This window comes from Topomyia yanbarensis, chromosome 2 (assembly GCF_030247195.1).
Source record: "Topomyia yanbarensis strain Yona2022 chromosome 2, ASM3024719v1, whole genome shotgun sequence".
NCBI lineage: Eukaryota > Metazoa > Arthropoda > Insecta > Diptera > Culicidae > Topomyia > Topomyia yanbarensis.
The window spans coordinates 60,516,028-60,540,539 of record NC_080671.1 but is presented as its reverse complement, the minus strand read 5'-3'; the positions used below and the strand labels follow the sequence as shown (position 1 = coordinate 60,540,539).

Sequence of the window (24,512 nt, the reverse complement as noted above, 5' to 3'; positions counted from 1 at the left end):
ACTACTCGGGACTCTACCATACTGCCTAAATAATTTCAATTAAAGTGAATAAGAAATCGAATCCAGGATGATCACATTCAGTCAGCTCTTAATATGTCGCATATTGTTTATTTATTAGTTGTTCAACATGCAATTGTTTAAGTAACTGGAATCTGTACCAATATGGTTGGTAGGCTTTGCACCTGCAGTACTTATCGCACCAGATGACCAAGATTTCATAATCGAAGTATCCTAACTGATTTTTTTTTCGCTAATGACAGACATGACTTGGAAAGTTTGCGAAGACTAAACGTTCAGTGTCAATCCGCTGCAGCGCCCTAGAACCCCAACTTCTCGTATTCTAACCAAGATCGCAAAGGTTTCGTTTGACTCCTGGCATTCGAAAAAACTGTAAAAAGTTGGGGACAAAAATTTCCAAAACCTCTACCACCTAAATTTATCAAGAAATGAGCTTTTCTTTATTCCAATACTAAGATTATTCCCTTTCAAAAAATGGTATATACTACCTATTATTTTACGAGTGCTACTTCAAAATGTATATAGTTTTTCAACTTACTTTGACATTTGTCACAATATGAAAGGGTGGAGGGGGGTGCGGGCACTTTGACAATTATAGAACTTGTTTCTTACAATGAATATGAAATTTATTTATGCAGCTTTTATTGGGCCATTTTCGAAACCCTCCTCGTTTTTTCTAACCCCCTTTCCTGTACTACAATGGAGTATCTTTGAGGAAATTTGATTACAAGAGAGACTCCAGCTCTTGGCGATGACGTATCAATGATTCATCCTCCTAGTAGTGAGTTATGAAATCTACTTTCAAAAAGTTCATGATTATGATCGTAACCAAGGAGCTTTTATTATCAGGTGATACGATCCTCAAAATCGCCGATCAGCCATATTGGTTCTAGAAACGACAGCTAACAACATTGTTTACTACATCCCCTTGCATGTTTGCTTGGATTTCAGTATGTAAACAAAGTTGTTCGCTGTCATTTTTTCCCCGCAGCTTGCTGTACGCTTACCTCACTCCTCACCTAGTTACTACCAAAGACGAATCACCTTAGAACTCTAACAGTTATGTGTCCAACAAAAAAAACACCTTTAGCAGGCCAACGAGGGTACCCGGGTACCCACAAATTGAAATGCTCATAACTATGGCTTCCTTTAACCGATTTTGACACTTTTAGATGTTTTGGATTCAGGAACTCGTCCACTTTTTGATTCTGTACAACAGAACCGGAATAATGGATCTAGTTTCTGGTAATCCGGATTTTCCGGAGTAATGTTCCAGTACTAGGATATGATTTGTAAATTTTAATAATGTCCTAGCAATATGAGTATCAAAACTCTTCAAATTGTCTCGGAAGTCTATTTTTATTGTTACGGGACCCTATGGCAATTTGAAAAATGGAATTGGAATGGAATGGCCACTCACGGTCCCACGGGAACCTGCTCCGGAATGTCCGTTCCTGGGTTAAATCACCAAATGGTTCCAAAACCACGAGATACAGCCTACTGATGCAATTCCAAGAATTTTGATACCCATATTGCTAGTATTCCATTGAAAATCGCAAATAGTACCCCAGCACTGGAACCTGCTTCCGGAAATCCGGATTCCCGGGAACCGAATGAAGTAACCCGATTCATTCTTACCAAGTCCAAAAGTGGATGAGTTCCTCAATCCAAAACGACCAAAAGTATCGAAATCGGTTGGATATTACCTTAGTTATGGGCATTTTAGTTTTGTGGGTACCCGGGTACCCACGTCGGCCTGTTACGTAGTAAAAAAATTCAGGAGCCCCTCCTCACTTCCACCCTTACTATATCAACAATATTATTAATCCAAAAACTTATCTTAGTGAAGTTCTAAGATGCCACAAAATTTCAATTTCCAGCTATGGATAAAACATAGGAATTTAATTAATTGAAACTTAAAAAGGTACCCGGGTACCGCGTCGGACACACAATGGCTAATCACCTTGATCGTAACTTCGGCAAAGTTCTAGAAAATACTATTCCAAAATCTTTACTGAATACACTAAGCGTCTTTTTCTTCTTTTTATTGAAATATGAAACATCGTTAATTAGTGATTTCCCTTCTCACGACCAGTTAAACTAAATGTACTAATATCTTTCTCTGCAGCTATTCTGGAACGCCGGATGCCAACTGGTGGCACTCAACTACCAGACCCTTGATCTCGCTATGCAACTTAATTTGGGTTTGTTTGAATACAATCATCGGTGCGGGTTTCTTCTAAAGCCAGAATTTATGCGACGTAAGGATCGACGGTTGGATCCATTCGCCGAGAGCACGGTACTTCTTTCTTTCACACATTGTGGTGTTACTCTAACGATCCTTAATTTGAATGTTGTAGGTCGACGGTATCATTGCGGGCACCGTGATAGTGACGGTAATTTCCGGCCAATTCATGACGGATAAAAAAGTCGGCACTTACGTTGAGGTAGACATGTTTGGTCTACCGGCCGATACGGTGAGGAAAAAATTCCGTACCAGAATAGTGCGAGACAACGGTATGAACCCGATCTACGGTGAAGATCCGTTTGTGTTCAAGAAAGTTGTGCTACCTGAACTGGCGAGTATCAGGATAGCAGCATACGAGGAAGGTGGAAAACTGATTGGGCATCGTGTGCTTCCGGTGATTGGACTTTGTCCGGGGTTCAGACACCTAACGCTGCGAACGGAAATGGGTCAACCTATACCATTAGTGACGCTGTTTTTGTCGATTGTAGTGAAGGATTACGTTCCTGACGGACTATCTGAGTTAGCGGAAGCGTTGGCCAATCCAATCAAGTATCAAAGTGAACTTGAAAAACGATCAGAACAACTGGCCGTGCTGCAGGAAGACATGGAACCGGTAGAGGAAGATTCGTGTAAGATGAATTTTATTTTACTGTAGAAATAAAACGTAGAAAACATAACTTGCTATGAACCTATTCTATCTATGTATTAACCTCTGTTTTTCTGCATGGCTCATGATCGTATCATATGTATCATTATACCAACATGCAGTTGTGGTTATTTCCTTAGGTGCCCGAAAGGATACGCTGAAGGCTAGTGACGTGTCCGGAAGCCCGAAACATCGACCGAGCGTGCATGCAGCAGGCTCCGCCGATCTTGTTCCCCACGAACGGGAAGCATCACTGGAGGTAATCTCTAAAGTTGTATCCTTACCGGTGGCACAACCTTCACTCGATCATCCTAGTCCACTGTTGGTTAAGCAAACCACCATTCATCAACAGCAAGAGCGACAGCAATCGGTTCAAATTGCTGATCAGTCCGATGCTGGTAAGATTGTGGCGGAGCCGTTGGAAAAAATCTTCGAAGATAAACAGGTGCGTAAAAAACGGGAAGCGTTGGAAAAGGAGCTAAAGGCGCTGAAAAAGAGTCACGATAAGGATAAGATCAAGGTGACTTCACAGAAAAGTGGTGACCTCAATGACGGTATCAAAAAGAGTAAGTTCGGCATGGGCAATAAATTGGTCAAAAGGTTCAGTAGTAAAAACATGGCCGACATGAATATTCGGATACCGCCGTGTTTAACCGAAGCAGACATGTGCGACAACAGTACGCATGCGGAAAGGTTGAAACAGATTTGTCGTGATCATTCGAGCAGTTTTCGGGAGGTGCTGGAAAAGTATCACGAGGTGATTTACAACTTGGCTGAGGATCTGCTGCGGCAATCACAGGAGAATCAGATGAAACAAATGAAGGTCTTTTGGGATGTAGTTGGGTAGTACATTTTCACACTGACCGCTTATTTTTTTCAGGCCCAATTAGAACGGGAAACCAGTGAAGTGATGAGGCAGCTGCAGTTGTCGAGAAAAAACGAAGTAAAACAACTTGCACAGGTTCACAAAGACAAGGATGAGCTAGAAAGGTATGATTGATTGAGATTCATTAGTTTTCCAAGCACAAGATTCTGTTGGTTGCGAAGCAGAATTCCACACTATTTTAACAGTAAACGGCAAGCTACTGTAGATAGCCTAGAACAAAATTGAATTAACCCACTGCTCGCCAGCATTTATTTCAACGTAGCTAGTCGACATTTCTTTTACTGAGATATGACAATTCATTTGAACGCTCATTTCAGGATGAAACGAGAAGTTGACTCGACGCTAGTGGAAAAGGGTGTCGCGGAACGCGTCCGTCTTACCGCAACTTACGAACGAAAACGAGACGAATTACAGCGGCAACACGATCAAGTGAAACAGGGACTTGAAGAGCACCGGTTGAAGGTAATTGTTACGATGTCACGATTCAGGCATTTAAAATCTAATTGTTTTTTTTAGGCTAAGGCAATGCTCGACAAAGAAGCAGAATCTCATGCGTGCATATCGGAAACGTTCTTGGCACATTTGTACACCAGCAGCAGTAGCAGCTCAACGATGGCCACTCTGCCACCGACGTCGCTTTCCAGCGGCAACCTTTGCACTAGTGCCTGTGGTGGAGGAGGCGCGTCCCTAGCGACGGCCATCACTAAGTCTGTTTCCTCGTCGAACGCACACGAAAACAATGTTAACAATACTCACGTTCAGCTGGAGTGATATGCTTAAGCTAGTCATTTTAGTTTCTAGGGAAGGAAACGGTAAACTATAACGTTTCGGTGGGCGGAATAAGATCTGCGGCAACATACTGCCCCAACTCGGGCAGGTAGTGGTTTTATTAGCTGAAGGGTTGAGCTTCTATATCTCGATTGGACTGAAGTTTTAGGGTAGTACGAACTAGGTTCGTCAGCTAAAGTATTTTTGGCGATTCTTCTTCCGACCTTTGTACAAAACGGAATTCCATTTTTTTTGCTGGACGGAAACTACTGGCCTAACTAACATAACATGATCTAAACGGTTGAGCAGTTATTCGCTGCGGGCTGTACATACATGCTTTGAATCTAAGCTGGGTTTTAAAATTGTTTTCATACCCTTAATAATTGATTTCAAAAAACTTGACGTTGAACGTCTGATTTAGTTAAGGATTTCATAATCCGCGAATCTACAAAATATGACAATTGTGAAGGTAAAAATAATAAAAAATGAAAACAGGCAACTCGTTGACGGGTAAAAATAAGTTTAATCTAAAATGCAAACTGATAAGCATTAAATAAATATGCGAGAGTGAAGAGAAATTCGGAAAGATAGTTGCACAATGGTAGATGACTAGAAGCAGCAGTATTTTGACTATTGTATGAATTTAGACAACAAAATCGCGATAGGATTATTCTGGAAAAAGGGATTCGATCGTTGAGAGTATACTGTGTTGACAGTGCAGGGATAAACTCAAAACAATTATAAATTTAATTTAACCCTTAAATGCATGAAACTCATTTTTCTTTGGTACTCATTTTTCAGTATGGATATAATATTTACCTCTTGTTAGCCTCAACATGGCAGAACTCGGTATGTTGCAACAGTGTGCATTTAAGGGTCAATAGTTTATTTTGAACCGACATGCATTGGCCTGTTAAAAAGTTGGTTGAACTTGAAATCTGACTTTATAATTGTTAAATTTATATAACTGAAATTGAAAATGTTTGCTGCAACACCGCATGGATTTATGAATAAGAGAGCGAGTAGGGTGACCAAATGTAGTGGTTTCCTAGGACATGTCCTGGTTTTGACTGATTGTCGTGATGTCCTGGGGCTTTGAGGAGTATGCTTAATTTGTCCTGGTTCTCCTCTAAGCCAGAAGACATTTTTTTGCAACGTAAACAAATCGAACCTGCTCCGGCCGTGGATCAAACTCTGGACGCTATCGATGTTAATGAAACGATAATTACCAGAGTTTTTTCAAGCCTGAATTTCCACCACAACATTTGAAAATCGACGTTTTGGTACCTCCGCTTATATTTCTCTCGAGCATTTGTTGTCAGTGGCATATTTCCATCTAGCTGGCAATCAGCAAACGTGTTTTCGGTACATATATTATTCATTTATTTATTGTTAAAGCTTTAACCTCGAGGGCCATTCACCTTTTTGAGAATAATATACATTCTGCCTTGGGTACGGGTATAAGGCTTTTTGTATATAGGTAACACCTTGAGATGATCCGCCCTCGAAAGATAAGTAAGAAGGTGTAGGTAGGCTCAGCCGCATTCGTACCACCCGAACGTCGTCGAGAATAGTAGAGAAAATTTTTCTCCAAGTGTCGTTTGTGACAGATTCCAATGCTCCATACTTCGACATGAGTCTCGTGCTAGTACGTGGTACCAAATCGTGTAGGTGAATTTCCGTCAGATCTAGGTCCATATTCACGGGTTTTCATATTCGACGTCGTGTTGCATGTTGTTCTTCGCTGCGAAGCTTTTTGTCTCGGCTAATGAGTTGAACGTTATTAGTACTACTTGTCTCGTATAAGGTAGTTGTATGTGTAACACTTCTGTAAGCACATGTTCCATTTTCACCTTGACTAACTGTTCATCAATCAAGTCAATCGCGATTGTAGTGGGCTAAGAAGTATTTTTTTTGTTTGCGTGCTATTCACAAGCGGTGCGTTTTTTATGGGAGATGAGGAAGTAGACTGACCAGTATATAAAAAGGAAAATAGGCGAGACGTCAAAAACTATCGTGGAAGAATTTCTGTCAAATTTTTCAAGCTGATTATTACAGAACCTCTTATGGATCACTGTTAGCAATATCTTGGTGCCGATCAACATGGTTTCACGGTTGGACTAACCTTCTGTGCCTCACATCCTACAATACCCTACATAATAGAGAACATGGAATGTCGCGATTAATTGTTATGTTATGCACCAACCAATCACCCGCTTTTGATAAATTTAATAACGATTTAACCATCGATAGAATGCAGATATTTGAAATTAATAATTTTTTGAGTTATTTAGATGCTACCTAACGAATCGCAGGATAGAGATTGCCAGATACCCACATTTACTTCAACGTCAACAAATACCCCAAGGAAGGCACCTCGAACTTTTGTTTTTTTTTCTGTTGTACTTCAACGTGTAAATCTGACAAAATACTCGGTGATCTCATTCACATGAAAGAAAAACCCGGTTGGTTTGAGCTATCTGCAGCAAATGAACGCGAATTTTTTTAGAACCAAAATTTGCCAAACACGTTCACGAAATCACGAACACGAAATTTGCCAGACACGTTCGGTAGTACTGTCATATTGATTTTGCATCAACTAGGAAATTAGTTTAAAATTATCTTTGGTTATAATTTATTTTTCGGTGTAATTGTCTCTATATAGTAGGCACTACGCTGCTCTATCTTCTACCGACATTTCGGTTTCGTTTGACATACCAAAGGACACGTCACTGTCCACGGGATTCGTCCAGCAGTATTGTCGATTGTGTTGTTCCTGTAGAAATATCCCCCTCGTAAGGATGAGTGGTAGACTCTTAGATTTACTCTCATAGCTTACATCCGTCACAACTAGTTTAGCTACTGGGCGACGGAAAAGCCCGTAAGACTTCTGAACTATTGCTTCATCAACGAAAACCACCAAGTGTCCAGATTTAACAGTTTTTACTTCTCCAAACCGCTTTGTACAGATATTCGTGTATCCGAGTGGTTTGGGGTTAAAGTTTCAAGAGGTAACGATCGACTGTTCACAAAAGATTCAGCCTCAACCAGCATCGCTAAATTTGCGATTCTGCGGAAGGTTAATCAGGGCAGTTTTGACGGATTTTACCATGCATTCCCAATAGCCTCTCATATGAGGCGCATAAGGGGGAATAATAAATCTGAAGTTTTGGGATGCGTCCATTGTCGTTATGGATTTTGAGAGGGTTTCTTCTACGACACAAACCGTCAGATGCATGAAATGCAGGACTGTGTAGACAATTCATTTTCAACTTCTAAATGCACCGCACGAATGGTGACTCACCTTTTTGCGTTAGACCTTCCGACTTTTACCAGGATTGGTCCAAGATAGTCCAGGCCGACGAAACTAAATGGGCGTTTACATGGAGATAATCTTGCTGCAGGCAATGGTGCCATTCGTGGAATAGCTGAACGTGCTTTCTGAACCATACACTATTGGCATCCGTTTGCCTCATATTTGATAAGAAAACGAAGCCTTGGTATATAAAATTGTTGCCGCAGCTCGTTTCTAGACTAGTAACTTCGTGAGATTTTGGAAGAATCACTGGATACTTACTCCGAAATGCCCCTTTAGCCGCTCCTATGCGCCTGTCTACACTCATCGGCAAAAACCTCCTTTGCACCAGCTTCCACACCAAATTTTCTCCGTCCCGTAACTCCTGCCGAGTAAGTCCGATTCTAAGTAGTGTATTGTATTCTCTTTTTTATGTTCCTTCCAACGATTTATCGCTCGTATCACGATTCCAGCTAGAAAAGCGAACAAATCTATTAGGGCGGACGGTAGTTCCTCTTGATGAAGGTAACAAAATAAATGGCGTATAACTGCTTGAACTCTACACTTTTGAATTAGGCAATCCATGAGATGTTTCTGATCAGCTGGTTATTTCTTCTGACGTTACTCCAGTGGGTGCGATGTCCGACAATATCGTTGGTCGCAGGAGTAGACTTGCTGACAAGACCCACCGCTGAATTGTCAAATAAACGTGTGTGCCATTTTTGTGACGAAGCGCTCAGGAATTTCTTTGTGGGCGAAGAGTGAATGAAGCAGGTTGATGGTTGCTGTCGTGATTCGACTATTTGTTAAAACTTCCGGCCATTTCCTATATTAGGGTTACCAAATGGACTGAGAGCAAATTAAGGACATCCCTGCAAAATGTTATGCCAGTTATGTCACTTGAGCCACAATTCTGAAAAAAACAGTCGGAATTCTGACTTATTTTCCAGATGTTGAACTGGGATGTTGAATCTCAATCGAGACAAATTAGAATGATGTAGTGCCAATACCAAACGAAAATACCACTTTGGCCAAACCTCATATTGAGCTATCCAACAAATTTTGATTACTTCTGAGTAAAACAAATTTTGGTTGCCATGAGTCGAAGAGAGTATGCATTAACAAAAACATTAACAAAAAATCACTGGAAGGAATTGAAATTGATTCTCTTGAAAAAAAGTTGATCTGAATAATTTAATACAGGGTGATTCGTCAAGACGTTTTTCTTTTAATCTGGTAAAAAAAAAGAAAAATAAAGTAAATCGCGAATTATTTATTTGTCAATCGAAAGAACATTTTTTGCCATTTATTGTTTGAAAACAATTTCTTTTAAATGTTGACCATGTTGGCACTTCAGGTAGTCCATTCGACTGGTCCAATTTTTGATGATGGATTCGAGTATTTCAAGCGGTATCTGGCTAATTACTCGAGTAATGTTGATTTCCAATGCTTGGGGATGTCACCGCCGCTATGTTTTCTTCTCTACGTGCTGGATGTGGTCGATTTGCACGCTAATCATCCAATAACAAGAACTACAACGCTTACTTTTTGGTTGTATGGCGAATAGTTGAGTCAATTGGCCGATGATGTCGACCATATTATGGTTGGAGTTCACTAAACACATTTCCCACAGATCGCTGATTTTTGAAATATAGTTAAATAATTTGAAGATGGTGAGCCAGTGTAAGTCGTTCCATTATGAAATGGCAAACAATACTAAACTACAATAGCATGACAGTTTGCAGTTAGTACCCGTTAACTACTAGAAAACGCCCTGTTAAAAAACTTCATGTTGAACCACCCTGTATATGCCAAGGTTTGAGACTAAAATTAAGGACATTTGAAGTAAAATAAGGACGCTTTCCAAAAACCTCGAAAATAAGGACATGTCCTCTAAAATAAGGACGGTTGGTAACCCTACCTATATGCATCGATGATTCCGAAATAGTATCCACCATTTATCGCACCCGCATTATGTGCATGAATTCGCTGTCTTGGACTAGTAGTTGACGGCCAAGATTCTGGTGTTACTTTAGATGGGGACCGTTCTGCGGACGCAGTGATGACAAACTTTGATGAAACTGACCATCACACACAGCTGCGTACGACTGTTTGCATTCGTTGCACTTCCGGGTGACCCTTGTGGAGTTCATTGAAGCACCTCTTCCGGTAGAGTTCAGGGATCACGGTCTTGTCTCCGAACATGACACAATCGTCCGTATCTAGTTTGGGTTTAGACCAGCAATCTGGGATGAAATGGTACAGGCTACGACGAAATCTTCGTCTGGTTTAACCTACTGATTGATCAGTCGGGACAGTACATCGGAATCCTTGAACATGGTTGTCGGGAAGTATTCCACGGAGAAGTCGTAGGAGAGCAATGTACGGGTCTAACAATGAAGCTGTTTGAAAGTGTAAATTGGGCCCAATGATTCGTTGTAGCGGTGTATGATCCGTTTGAAGGCGGGATCGCCTACTAGACAAGAACTTGTGAAACTATCTTACAGGATAGAGTGTTGCCAATCCTTCGCAATATGGTTGAGAATATCGTTGTACTGCAGCTTGTTTTATAGTAAGGTTTAAAAAGCTTCAAAAGTCTGGCTTGTGATGTATTGGCACCTTGTGGGACTCACCACTCACTTTCGTGCCTAACCACTGAAAGCACTCCTTACTTTTTTCGTCATTCCACGGAACTGTATCAAAATATTACTTCATGGGGGCTTCTTGTCTCCATTTATGACGTCGTCATTTAGCTCTCGTACCAGTGATCCTTTTAGATGCTGATTCCATGAGCCATTTAGCTTCTGTTTTCATGAATCATTCAGCTCCTGCCTAATCATGATCTACTCGGATAATCGCCGGCGGTGAACTCTGAATGTGAGATCTCCGACGGAGGAACTTTTCCCGACACCGCTATCTATCTAGGAAACGAGTTATTTAGCTCCCGGCTTTATCGAGACCTACTCGGATATTATCCGCCTGAGAGTTCCCCGGTAGCGGAATTTCTCTCGGCACCAACGTCTGTCGATGAGAAATCCGGCGGTAGATTTCTCTCAATACCGATGTTCGTTTCCGTGAGCAAATAGCTCCCCGCTTCGTCACGATCTACTCAATCTAGTCCCCATCGATAGACCCTAGCCTAGGTGCTGAGGTCTGTTCAGCGACTCCGGGTGCAGCGCAGCTTCCGATTCATTGGCGCCTCAACGATTCACTGCTAGCTATTCAACGCGATCTACTCGCTTTAATCCCCGGCGAAGGATCTACCTTACTCACGAGATACCCGCTAGGGTGTCGAGTTCGGTCCGGCGATTCCAGTCAAGCTTGATGTCCGGTTTACTGGCACTCCGACGACCCGCACCCGGTACTACGTCGCGTACTACTCAATTGAGCCTGGTGTACACCGACGGAGAGTTCCCCAGTGGCGGAATTTCTCCCGAAACCCGAGTTATGGTTTCACGGCGGCTTTCTAGCCGACGGCGATACTTTGTTGATCCCTTTACCATTTTCTCTGTAGCTCGGACAGTATACTCGTAAACACTGTTGACTGCATCCCAGATATGCTCCTCGTGGCACATCTCTTTGACGATATTCACCCTTATTCTTGTTTACGACGAAAGCGAGATTCGTTCGAAAGCGTTTCGAACGAATAGTAGGGGAATTGTGGGAAAAACCGACACTGTGGGTAAAACCGACACCCCACAACATTTCCTAGAAATCAAATTTTTATTCATTTCATAATGATACATTATTATTAGTACGTTTATTTAGAGCATTTGAAGAAAAATTGGATTTACGTTAGTACGCCGAATGTAATAAAAATAAACAAAACATACGACAGCAGCGTTCATACTCGTCTGGATGTTAAATTTCGTTGGTAGATTTTAAGGTTTTAACCGAACAAAAGCTTTTCCAATCACACCATTTTTCAGTACCTATTATTATCGGCCTGTCCTATGATCAACTAGGTGCATTGAAGACGAGTTTGAGAAATTCATTATTTTTATCGCTTTTATAAAAAAAATGTGCGCTGTTGGGGTAAAACCGACACCCTATGGTTAGGGTAAAACCGACACGCTGTTAAGATGGTTGTGTATATTTGCGATTCATTTCGAAATACTGGGGATCTTTGTGACACTTCAATTAGCCTATTAGAACACTATAGTATCAACAGAAATGCACAGAAATACTTTTATTGTGTTTATTTCTTGTAAGTCTCTTTAAAAATCAAAAATTGGAATTTTTGCTTATCTGATTCTATCGAAGCTGTAGCTATTTCTGCAAAAAGCTCATCAAACCGAATTTCTAGTGTTCTCTTCGTTTGTCATAGACGAACTTTATCACAATGAGACAGTGATCTTATGTATACCCCAATAGATCGTTGATGATCAGAGTCCGAAAAATCAAATCTGAAAAAGATAGTTTTACTAAGAAGTGTGTGTGTGTGTCACTTATAAGTGAATGAATCCAATTAGCAGAAGGTAGAACGCTTGCAAATCTTCTCTTACGAAATAATATGAAACTGGAGGTTGCAACGATGTGCGCAAGGATTATTTGGAAATACTCATCAATAAATAATCCTATAGCATAAAATACTCTTATTTATAGTACTACGATTTCCAACTTTCTTCCCCTCACTACATGATGAAACAATAAAAAGCACATATTTGCATCATACATACTCACACTTTATTATTCACGCATACATCTCATGTTTAATAAAGATAAAGATTTTAATAAAGTGGAGAGAAAATAAATTAAAGGGTGTCGATCTTACCCCTATAGGGTGTCGGTTTTACCCGCAGTGCCTACAAAAAGTCACTTTGTTTTCCAAGTTTTACAACCAATAATTTTTAATGAAATTAATTTTTTGAAATGCTGAAAAAATTAAGTCTTGTTAAGAATTTTCTTAAGAAGAATTCTGCATAAAAACTATATTTTTTTTTGGTTTGGTGGCAACTTAGAAAAATTGTTAAGCTTAAGGTATCGATTTTAACCATAATTCCCCTAAGTCCATTTGATTTTGCTGTCGTAAATGGGACCACAAACCACTTTCGAACGAATCTCGCATTCGTCGTAAACAAGAATAAGGGTGACTGTCTCTTTCTTGTTGAGCTGAACCGTTGAATGACACTTCACATGCAAACTCGTACCGCAAACACGACTCGTTCATCTGATGCCGATTTGGAAATTTGCGTCGCCGAGCCTACTTTTGGGCTACCAAGTACTCACTTGGAGATTATGGTGATGTTTGATGCTGTGTTCAGTTGCAGGCGTACTGGACCGCTGGTGATTTCCACCCGCACGAAGCTTCGTTTGCTTTGAACATTTCCGACCGAGAGAGAGACAGAGAGAGAGAGAGAGAGAGCGATTGTTTTGGTGGAAGACTTTCTGCTCACTATGTTGTCTCGGTGTCTTGGATGACCGTTTTGCAATTGAGCAGAAGGGTTTCTTGTGTCGATAGTTCCGGAAACTGACGTGCCTTACGAAATGCATTCCACCACAGTTCCAGCAAGTCGCTGTCGCTGCAGTGTCGCTGATCTCTTTTTGACGTCTTCCGACTTCTCCGATACTTTCCGCCGCTTCTTCGTTCATTTCCAAAACTTTCTCGTTTGAGATCGTCCGGCCTTTACCGTATGCACTTGTCAACACCGTGTCGTTTTTTTCAAATTGATTAGATGCTTACACTTTTTGATAATTGCCTCCAAGGGAACATTATTGGTGTTGTCTTCGGTTGGTACTTTTGTGTTGGATAGTTTACTATAGTTGCTTAAGCAGCTTTCAAGTTCCAAGCTTGAAATGTCGCTAGGAACTTTATATGAACTTTAAAGTGTGCTTTTTAAGTATTATTCGAATTTCTGGTTGCTTGGGCGCTGACCTGGATTGATGATGCATTCCAAAAAAGCGTCTCCGGCTGCTACAAGAATCCATGCTGCTGTTGTGTAGGTTCACGCTCTTGTTGGGATAGCTGGTTTGTGACAGCCTGTTGCTGCTGGAGTTGTTGCAAAATTTGTACAATTATCGCGTCTGTTGGAAGCTGCTGCTATTGTGGATGGAGCGGACGCCCATTTTGATGCTCATTTCTACTGGTTGAATTGATCGTGGTTTTGTCCTTCCGCTGTGCTGAATGTACGCTTTCTTCTTTTGTTCGGTGGTAACGTGTCGCGCTAGTGCACTGAGTGCACGATGCTCTGGAAATCTAGTGAAATCGTCTAAGGGCACCAGCGGCTGCTCGTTCAGTGGGCCATAAGCGCGACTTCCGGAGGGTTAAGTTCCGGGGGGTGTCACTCCTGTCATCCGCTATGGAGATATACAGACTTTGATAGTAGTCAACATATGTGGGCCTAGCCGCTTCTAGGCCCATGTCGCCCGTGCAATAGCATTGGGTTATTTTGATTTCAACAAAAGCAGATGTTGGCTAGGACAAAATTGCTGCCTAGCAGGGGCCTGGTTAAGTCCCTTAAGGACATTATACAAGCGAGCCACAATATAGCTCCTACGTCACACACACCCCTCTCCCCTGTCTAGCCATGTATCTGACATGAGCAAATATAAAAATACGTTTTTCAACACACTGACCTTGCCGGTGTGCCACGAAAGTGCAACTTGAGGAAGCTAGAACATTTTCCTATGCAATAAACCCGAGTTTTTGACGTAATGCTCTCTGCAGTTCTTATTTTGTGCGAAAATATCACCCCTCTTCACTTGGGGTTTCTTTTCGGAGAACTTTTATTTTTCTTTTTTCTATTTTATTGCACTTTTTTAAATGCACTGTAATCGCACACCACTGCACAAAACACCCAAACACAAACATTAATCGCTCACAAACAAAACTTCAAATTTTCTGCCACTCTGCAGATGACCGAAGGAAAATGTCCGAAAACTCATTTGTGCGTTTGAATTTTCACTTCGAGTTCCATTTTTTCTCAATGTTGACAAGCGAGTCGGTGCCTAGCAACAAGCGTGCGTTCCTGGCTTCCTCATATCTTCACCTCAACACAGGTATTCTACCATTTAATTCCATTATGCTTATTGTGAAATTGCACTTGCACTACACGGTAAAAAAACTTTACCCATTTTATGTATTCAAATTGCCCATTTTCGGAAGTTATTCAAGCTGTCAAAAATGGGTATTTTTTGTTTCTAACAATGTGTACTTTTTATCCATTTCACAACTACTCGATGAGGTAATGTCGATGGGTATATTGATCTTAACAATGGGTGAAAACTCTTTAAGAATTATTTCAAGCAAGTTAACCTGCTAACTAAGGATCGTAGTGGAACCTGCAAATTATCGGCCTGCATCGGAGTCCGTGGTGGAAACGGAACATTTCAGCAATGCTCCGAAAACAACGGCTGTTTAGACTACTGAGGATGTTGCAAATATGCACTAGTTCGGCATTTTTAGAACAGCCAAAAGATTCAGCCATCAAAAATATGTCCAGTTGGCGGTTTTATTTTGTTAAGGAGTTTTGGAATAGGATCTCTATCTAGATTCCTATACTTTTGTAAGGAGTCAATAATGTGAAATGAGTGTTATTTTATGTTTTTTTTTTTAATTCAGAACAATTCTATTGACAGTATTTTTAATTCTGGCGCGATTTTCATAAATGGGTATTTTTTACGCATTTTGTTGTAACAATTCTGCGAAAAATAATGGGTAAACTATACCCAGGTTGACGTACAAGGTCTGTACTCATTTATGGGTACAAACTCTTTACCAATTTAATGAGTTATTCCACTTTTATTGAAAATGCGTAGTTTTCTACGCATTAATGGGTACTTTATTTTATCAGTGTACACTATATAACAGAGATGGGTGTTTCGACACCTACTTGTAATCTTCTTCAGTGTTTGTATCAGTGTGCAATTCAGGGATGTCAAATGCACAGAATAATCTGTGTTTGACAGATTTGCAATGTGCTCCACAGATTGTTAAAACAGCACAGATGTCAACAGTTTTTTGTTATAATGCACGGACTAACACATATTTCTCAATTTTTTCCATGTTTTACCTCGTGCGAAAACTAAAAAATCTCGTAAATTTTTGTTTTAAGACAAACTTTTATGTTTTTCTTTATACAGATTTTCACATACTTTACTAAAAAATATTACATTGCATCCCTGGTGCAATTCCACTAAAAGTTAACATATTAAGGGTTATCAATGACCCCAACATTAGGAAAAAACGAAAACCTAGGGATACCATTTCTGTATTGATCTGAGCAACCTTGAAATTTAGTTCGAAGTAGGTATGATTCGATTTGTTCTCTTTTGCGTGTATTAATTACAAAATAAGTTCGTGTTGAAAGAAATAGACTAGTGTGCGATTTTTATTTTTAATTCTAGAGAAACTAATGATTAGAGTGTATTAACCAATCATTAAAATTCACTCTGAACGGAAACTCCGGACAAACCGTTACTCGTCAATCACATCCGATAGTGATAGTGAATAAAAAAGATACAAGTTTTCTCTTCCGTTGACTGCTGTGAACTTTGCTCGGCCAATGATGGTTTGTCCTGAATTCCTGCTCAAAGTTTATTTTGAAAGTGGACTTCCTCGTTCTAATTATAAGCTTGTTGAGAATGACTGCATACAGTGTACTGCGAATCGGATCCCTTGTTTGAATTCCAGTAGATAAAAAACAGTAATTTAGATTGGAGTATAATAGCGGCAAAGCATTAGACAACATATTATCTAGTTCTATTTAACGTTGATGTGTTTGTATAATAGTAATAAAGCAATCGAGAGAAACTGAAATCAGTAACCTAACATGTAGCATAGCGGGTAACATTTCTTGTAATTACCAAGGTAAAAAAAACCAAAACGCAACGCACTATTTGAATTGAATGTTTGACTTTTCGATGATTGAGCCCCTGGGCAACATCACTAAACAATAACAAAAATTGAACATATACACACACAAAACAAATAATAACAGAGAATTTAACATTACAGCAGTATCCGAAACTTGTCTGTATTTTTCGCCTTTGTGAATGTTGTGTGTAAAAAGGTTCCGATAACATATTTATGAACGATACAAATATCAACAATAAGGGATTGAATGGACAAAACATCGCAGTAGAAATCGTACTAATGGGAGGTGACTATTTTAACCAATAGAAAGTAGAACACAGTCAAACCGTATTGTGCGGAATAGCGAGCAGTAGGAATTAGAGCATAAAAGTGATACTTAACAGATAGAGAATGAATAAGCAAAGGTCGACCAGTAGCACTTTATGAAAAGGGAATCTCCAAAGTGAGCGAAATCTTTTAGATATTTATCAACACTCGACTGTACTGTTAACCGTAAGATGCCGTGTAAATAAAGTAATTTATTATCGTTTGTAGATTTGTGTTCCATAAAACCCCTAGTTTCGATAATTCAAATGACAATCAATGAACGAGTGGGCATTTCAAATCATTTTAAATGTTCATTTCTCGACATACTTACAATTATTTTCTCGTAAAATAGTAATCTTGCCTTATTTCTCTCATTTCATTCGATTTATGGATATACAACCAAATAGTTTAAATTTTCAAACGAATTAAACACTTATGACGCTGTGAACAAACAAATTTAAATTGGAATTGGTGGCTATCCAAACAATTGGACTTGTAAATTTGAATCAAGGAAAAATCAACTTTTTCTATCTCTATGTGCCTTGTGTATAAAAATCTTTACTTTAAAATATATTCATCACCGGGAACCTTCATCTATCAGCAGAAGATAACAAAACCAGCATACTAATAACGCAGAATAAGAAACAACCTTTAGACAAATTTGAAGAATTCTGCTAGCATTAATGAAATAAGAAATAAACAGAAAATCGATAACACCATTCCACTTGTGACGCCGTAAGGTTAATAATATATTGATGAGTGTTAACTGTTAAGTGATACGATTAGGAAAGAAAAACTATCTCGTTATATGAACCACTCTCACCGAATTTTCCCCTCCAACCATCTTATGACCCATAAACCAAAACTATTTCCCTTCACGAATAAGATCGAGTCTGCAGCTATATTATAACGTAATACATATACATATACATACATTCTATAGTAATATGAGGAAAAACTTTGGGTTTCATCTCCGAGCAGAATAACTTTTGAGATATCTCTTACTTTTTACCAATTCTAGCTTCTCCCGGAAAGAAGAAGAAAACAACTGTACATTTAAACAAAACAGTATCTAATTGTGACTACAAACAAACGCAACGTTGGTAGAATTATAACAGAAAATAAAACTGTTTCAATGATCAGCCACGTTGGGCGATAGAGGGATGAAGTTACCTAATAAGACCGGCGCATTGCTGTAGAGAGAAACATTTCGGATCGAATAAATAAGATGCCAATCAAAAGATATCCCCAAGCCAATGGCGAAACATAAACTCGATTCGTTGCTTTAAAAAAAGAAAAAAGGAACAATCCTCAATAATTGACGATTTTAGAAACAACATTGTTGGGCATTGAAACTTGAAACGAGGTTGCTACATAAGAACACTCCAATAATAGTAACATGGCATAAGGTCATTTGATATAATAATCATTTGACAATAAGTAATTTTGTATAATAATTTGGTCGTTTGGCTTGAGGTTGTTATGATGCATGGGCATTTGGCGTAACGGTTGTTTAAATATTTGTTCATGTTACTAAAAACGGAATATTGATAACTGATTTTCCAGTGGAAATAAGTCGAGTTTTCAACTAGCTTACCAGAAAGAAATATTACGACAATATAATGCTAATTTTGATAACGTCCTCATATCAGAATGTGGTCCCTTCACAAATATAACGAGAAAAGAGATTCATATCTTTTTTTGGAATAAAACTACTTTCTTTAATTTGACATTTGTGTAGTACATTTGAAATATTGGTGCAAGCCAATACATGTAGGGATCCTGGAAAACGGCAGACGTCCGCCTCCAATTTTTCTTTTCAATATTAAAGTTAGGGGACATATGGTATGTGACAAAATCATTAAGGTGGCCAGGCCAACTGTGCAGTTTACAAAACTATGTAGAAGATGATTAAAAAATATGCGGCAATCAAATTATCCATTCGGTGGAGAATTTCACCAAACAATTACATCTCAAATAAGGAAGAAACGAGAACAACCGTACCGACCGTTTCACTTTGAAGAGGGGTTGATGAATTATTAGGAGCGACTTGGCTAAAGAGTTCAATATTTCCACCTAGGTCCTAAGTTCCTGACATGGGACAGAGGTATTTATATCTGTCTTTGCTAATGAGCCTAGGTTTTAGCGCCTTTACTCGCCTTGTCAAATAATGAAAGAGAACCAATCGCCCCCTAATACCTATGCGGTTATTCGGGACAGTAAAATTTACCTAAAGTCTTCTTAAGATTTACTATGTTTTGGTCTGGTGAGACAAAGTTTATTCGGAGCTTGTAACAGATGATGTTGCCTTTTTCCTAACATACGATTTAGAAAATAGTCCTTGTTGATATAGATTTAGTTCCTCCACATGATTAAAACCATTCTTAATCGATTTCCATCATAATTTCTGAGCGTTCACTAGAGCCACCAAATAAAAATTAAAAAAATAAAAGAATCTATGAGGTGTGGTAACTATCTAAACGATACACGCACACTTTTATATTCCACCAAACTGGTTACGAATGCTGCAATTAGGCCACGAAGGCCATCCAGGCCGTACTAAAATGCAACAACGGTTAAGATATTCCTGTTGGTGGCCAGGTATGGATGAAGCCATAGTTCGCATCGTAGACTCTTGTGAAGGTTGCCGTGTAGTAAGTCAACCGGACCGACCAGAGCCAATGCAGAGAAGAAAACTACCGGAGGCACCACGGATTGACGTAGCTATTGATTTCCTCGGACCCTTGCCCTCCGGAGATTATCTTCTTGTGATAATCGATTATTTTAGTCGCTACAAGGAAGTAGAAGTTCTTCGGAAAATAACAGCTGGTGAGACCATTGCCAGGCTTGAAAGTATTTTCGTTAGGCTAGGCTATCCGAAAACAATTACTCTTGACAACGGACGACAATTCGTAGGCATGGAGTTCGAGGAGTATTGCCAACACCGCGGAATATTTTTGAACAAAACCACTCCTTATTGGCCACAAGAGAATGGTCCTGTCGAACGACAGAATAGGTCGTTAGTTAAAAAGTTGAAAATCAGTCAAGCTCTCAAGCAAGATTGGAAACGGAATATTTTGACGTACTTGTCAATGTATTACTCAACGCCACACACTACTACTGGAAAAACTCCAACTGAATTGATGTATGGAAGAAATATTCGTACAAAATTCCAACGTTGCAGGATTTCGGAACCATGGTACCGTGTACGGATTATAAAGATCGGGAACAAACGATGAAGGAACAGAGTAAAATTGCAGAAGATTTGCGGCGACATGAAAAACCATCAAAAATAGAAATCGGCGGGAAAGTTTTAATGAAAAATATCCGGAGAACAAGCTCACCCCGACGTTCGATCCAGCTACTATGACAGTTATTTAGAAGCACGGGCCAAGAGTTACAATTAAAAATGATGAAACGGGAAGGGTATATGATAGGAATTAGAGTCATCTGAAATTGATCACGCCGACTGATAACGGAAGCAATCAAGATTCAGGAGCAGCACCTGGTGATTATGGAACTAAAGAAACAGATGAACTCTCAGGGCAGCTAGTAGGAACGTGGGACGCTACTCAACAACCTCCGACAAACGAAGCAACAGTAGAAGATGCACCAATCACCAGAGGAAGAGTCAGTCGGGAAATTAAGAAGCCGTGTCGCTACAATGATTGTCTAATGGATTATTAGTTTTGAACATTTTAAAGAAAGGGAAATGTGGTAACTATTTAAACGATACACGCACACTTTTATATTCCACCAATCGCCACACCTGAAATGTATATATTATTGATACGAGTAACGAATGAATAAACTTGAGCTCGCGTGCGTTTATTTGATTCTTTCACATTATTACAAGAGGCATAAAATTTAAGCAAGAATCCAATGGATCGAATTCTGGATCCAGTCGCCCAATGCCACACTGCAGCTAGACTGATTATGTAAGGTGGAGAAATACAAGTGTTATCAACTTACTGGTTGACACATTACCCTCGATAATGAAATCCTCAATGAACCAAACGTACAATAACACTTGAAGAATAATTGCCAAGAAAGAAAGATAAAAGTATAAAATATAACTAGAACGGTCTCACCGGAAACAAATATGGAGTCCAAAACACTTCGAACAAACCGAGCATTAACTTTATTTCACCACTTCGAGATCGTTCTATTCCTTTTGCGGTGCGTTTGGCGCATTCCACGACTCGTTTTCTTAATTTTTCTCCAAAGATATATCAACTTTTACCACATTTTTTCCGAAATTAAAAATTGACGGCAGCGAAAACTTTTCACGCCCGACACTCATGGCTACTACGATTCGAATTCTTGAAAGTTTCATCTCGATACGTGTAAACGTTGTGCTAGATGGAAGACGAGATCAGAAAATTGATCCTGCAAATCACTGTCGAAAACACGACGTAGTCAATTCGAAATATCATGTGTTCCATGTACTTGAGAGTGTGACCTGGAAAGCTTAAAGCAAATATCGTACTGGAACTTCGGTTCGGAAACTGAGTTGGAAGGTGTTGAGGTCGATCAATGGAAAGTCAGGGCTCTCGTATTGGTATGTTACAAAAATACGGTGCCAACTAGTTTTAGTTCCCTACGGAAAATCTTTCTTTGAGCAGGTCCTTGTTCATTCCGTGCTTTCGAGCAATCTAATAGGACGATGAAGCAGAATTTAATGGCCAGAACGCATTCGATCTCATTGGCTTTTTGTACGTCCTGGTTCTAACGAAGTACAGAGGATGGACGCGAAAATCTTATATATTTCATGTAGGTTCTGGATCACATTATTTATTTGGTGATGTTTCCTGCAAATTCTAGTCTGCTTCCACCGGAAATTTCTCCTGTAACTAAGAACTTGGCAAAGGAATTTACAACTGCAGATCAATCCAATTTTTTCGGCACCAACAACACCGTAATACCATGACAGTAAGGTGGAGTTCGTCAAATAGAAGATCAATCCATCCAACTGATCGCAATTCCATTTAATCGAAATCAAGAATCAGAATATTTTGGCTCAAATGGTACGTTCCCTGCATGTAATTGGGGATTTGTACCTTTCTTGTCTTCTCTTCATTTCCCTGGTGGGAAGGAAAGGAGAAGGAGGAGGGTAGAATTGAAAAGGTTTGAAAAATGGCAGATCAACAACAAATAGCCGGTAACCAGAATTAACAAGTTGTTCTCTGAGTTTCAGTCATCCAAACTAGGTGTCGTCTATTGTATGGACGGACGAAAACCTGAAATCGCAATTGCGTTGCTGCTGGACAGCTGCATATCATATGATATGAGGTTCTGTAGTCTGATTCACAAAGATCACATGAAAATGATTCAGCGCGCGCCATATGGTAATTGAGTTTGCAGTGGTCGGGTAAAATGCTGGCCAGCATACCGCAATGATGTTTCAAAAAATGTAAGAGATTTTTCGAAATCACAAGGCACGGTTGCTCTATAAACGCCTTTGTTTTGTGACAACTTATCGAAATTGGCAGGGCGGGCTCAGGACCAGTAAAGTTATTTTAGTAAAAAAAAAACAAATTTGTCGAGATTAGAGCATGTTTCGCAACGCTGTAATTTATGTGGAAGTTTCAAAGTAGAACTGTATTCCTCCTTAAAATAGCACTAAGTACTATTCAATATAAATAATTAATCCCCTAAATTAATTTATTTATAACCAATAAACAACTAACCCCCTTATCGCGAGCAAATTCTCATGGGTTTATACACCATACAACCCCATAAAAATACCATGAACAAGGTCCGTGCCAAATTTTACAATCATAAAAACACCATAAAATGGTCTTAAAATCCATAAATACACCAAAATATGGCTTTTAAATGCGTTGTTCCGGACCATGGTGATGGTATTTTCATGGGTTGAACACATTCCAGACACTATCAAAGCACCATGCAGTGGTGGTGAATTTGGACCATGATCATGGGAGAATTATGGGCTTTTTCCTGGCTCGGGTTACCGATACGGTTACATGAATGTGATTGATTCCTATACCACTTCTATACTGTCCATAGTCTAAATGCATTTAAAACATAATTAGGTACATAAAGCAATGAAACGAGCATATGCAAACTAGTGCCATTCTTTTGGGGATTGTGTGCCGAAGGTGAAGATGACACCTTATACCGATCTGTAACCGCCATTTGTACAAAGCCATTTTGAAGAGGAAAAATAACAGCGGAATTGGAAAGTATTGTAACCGCTGCAGGAAGGTATCCGCGCGGCGTAGACTGGACTGTTGGATTGGTAGAAAACAGATAACTAGCGAACCATCTACTCTGATAACAAGATAACAATAATGCATACATACATATATAAACACACAACAAGAAACTTCTCTATTTAGTGAAATTGATTAGGTGTTGACTAGTATTATGGAACCAAGAGGAAACAGTTATAAACCAAATGAGAAAAAGCATGGAATATTGTCGTGATGCAACATTGTATGGCTACACACATGAAATAAACAGAAACTTAAAGAAACGGAGAGGTGTGTTTGTTAATTTTTTTGTTCGAAGACACATTTTTATTGGAACGGTTTTTATAATTATTATGTACACAGGGTACGGCGCAAGATGTGCCACCACGTAGTCAAGCGGCGAGAGAATCTGTCTAGCGAGTATCGAAGACGATTTCTTCAATTACAGGATCATCAACGTACACTGCCCATATGTAGCGAGACCCAAGATTTCGTAACTGGAGTGGCTACTAGCGGCGGGATGTAAAATTTATTAGCGAATACACGAACAGGTAATATAGAAAACGTTGATCGAGCCGCAAGTTCTGCATTAGAGTGACAAGAAAAAATGACTGCAACCCACACCTGAATCGATTCCTAGTCCAGGAGTACTTGCTCCAAATTTGAAGCAAATCGGACAAGTCTAGCTACCGAACCAACGTGTCTGAAATTTGTATGGGATTTTTCGACAATTTACATGGATAAAACTCACTAACTCGTATTTTCGCCCCTAGGTGGCACTGTATGCATCGTATTATCACTGCAATTGAAAATAAGAAAGATAATTTAATTATCTACAACTTTGTCGAAGAGTGCTAGCAAATCCGGCTTTGTTAAAAGAATTTATTAAACTTTTAACGGATTGATGTCTGAGTCAGTTTTGCATGGGGCCTAGCAGTGCATGGTTGTGTATCAGTACCCGATTCGCACAAACTACACATTTTTGTGCAATAATCGTTAAGTTTAGCTTAATAATATATTCAGATGAATTATAGTAATTATTACGACTCATGCTTTGAATAGAACCTTTTAGTTTCACATGTTACCACATAGAGGGCGCCAACACTAGCTTTTCAATGGAAAGAGGTAGAGATTAGGTGTCTTCCACAAAGTTGTAGAACAGGCATTTTGCAATAATTCTTCCAACCATCTAGATATTCTATCTCTCTTCTATGAAAACTTTGTGTGTTGGCGCCCTCTATGCGGTCACAGGTGGTACTAAAATTTTCTAACCAAATCATAAATCGTATTATGTACTACAATTCTTATGAACATA

General features: G+C 39.4%; 1 protein-coding gene across 2 annotated transcripts in view; it reads left to right on the top strand.

Annotated features, from left to right (window-relative positions):
- Positions 1 to 23,485, top strand: part of LOC131686190 (1-phosphatidylinositol 4,5-bisphosphate phosphodiesterase classes I and II) — a 336,330-nt gene extending 312,845 nt beyond the window's left edge. The window contains exons 14-19 of one of the 2 annotated variants that reach the window (XM_058970420.1): positions 2,147 to 2,317; positions 2,379 to 2,895; positions 3,053 to 3,735; positions 3,793 to 3,902; positions 4,116 to 4,260; positions 4,315 to 23,485. In XM_058970420.1, coding sequence (XP_058826403.1) covers positions 2,147 to 2,317; positions 2,379 to 2,895; positions 3,053 to 3,735; positions 3,793 to 3,902; positions 4,116 to 4,260; positions 4,315 to 4,569 — 1,881 coding nt within the window. In that variant the 3' untranslated portion in view covers positions 4,570 to 23,485. Of the gene's footprint in view, positions 1 to 2,146; positions 2,318 to 2,378; positions 2,896 to 3,034; positions 3,736 to 3,792; positions 3,903 to 4,115; positions 4,261 to 4,314 lie in introns of both variants that reach the window. The other variant, XM_058970419.1, reaches the window with a different exon arrangement.
- The last annotated feature ends 1,027 nt before the right edge of the window (positions 23,486 to 24,512 follow it).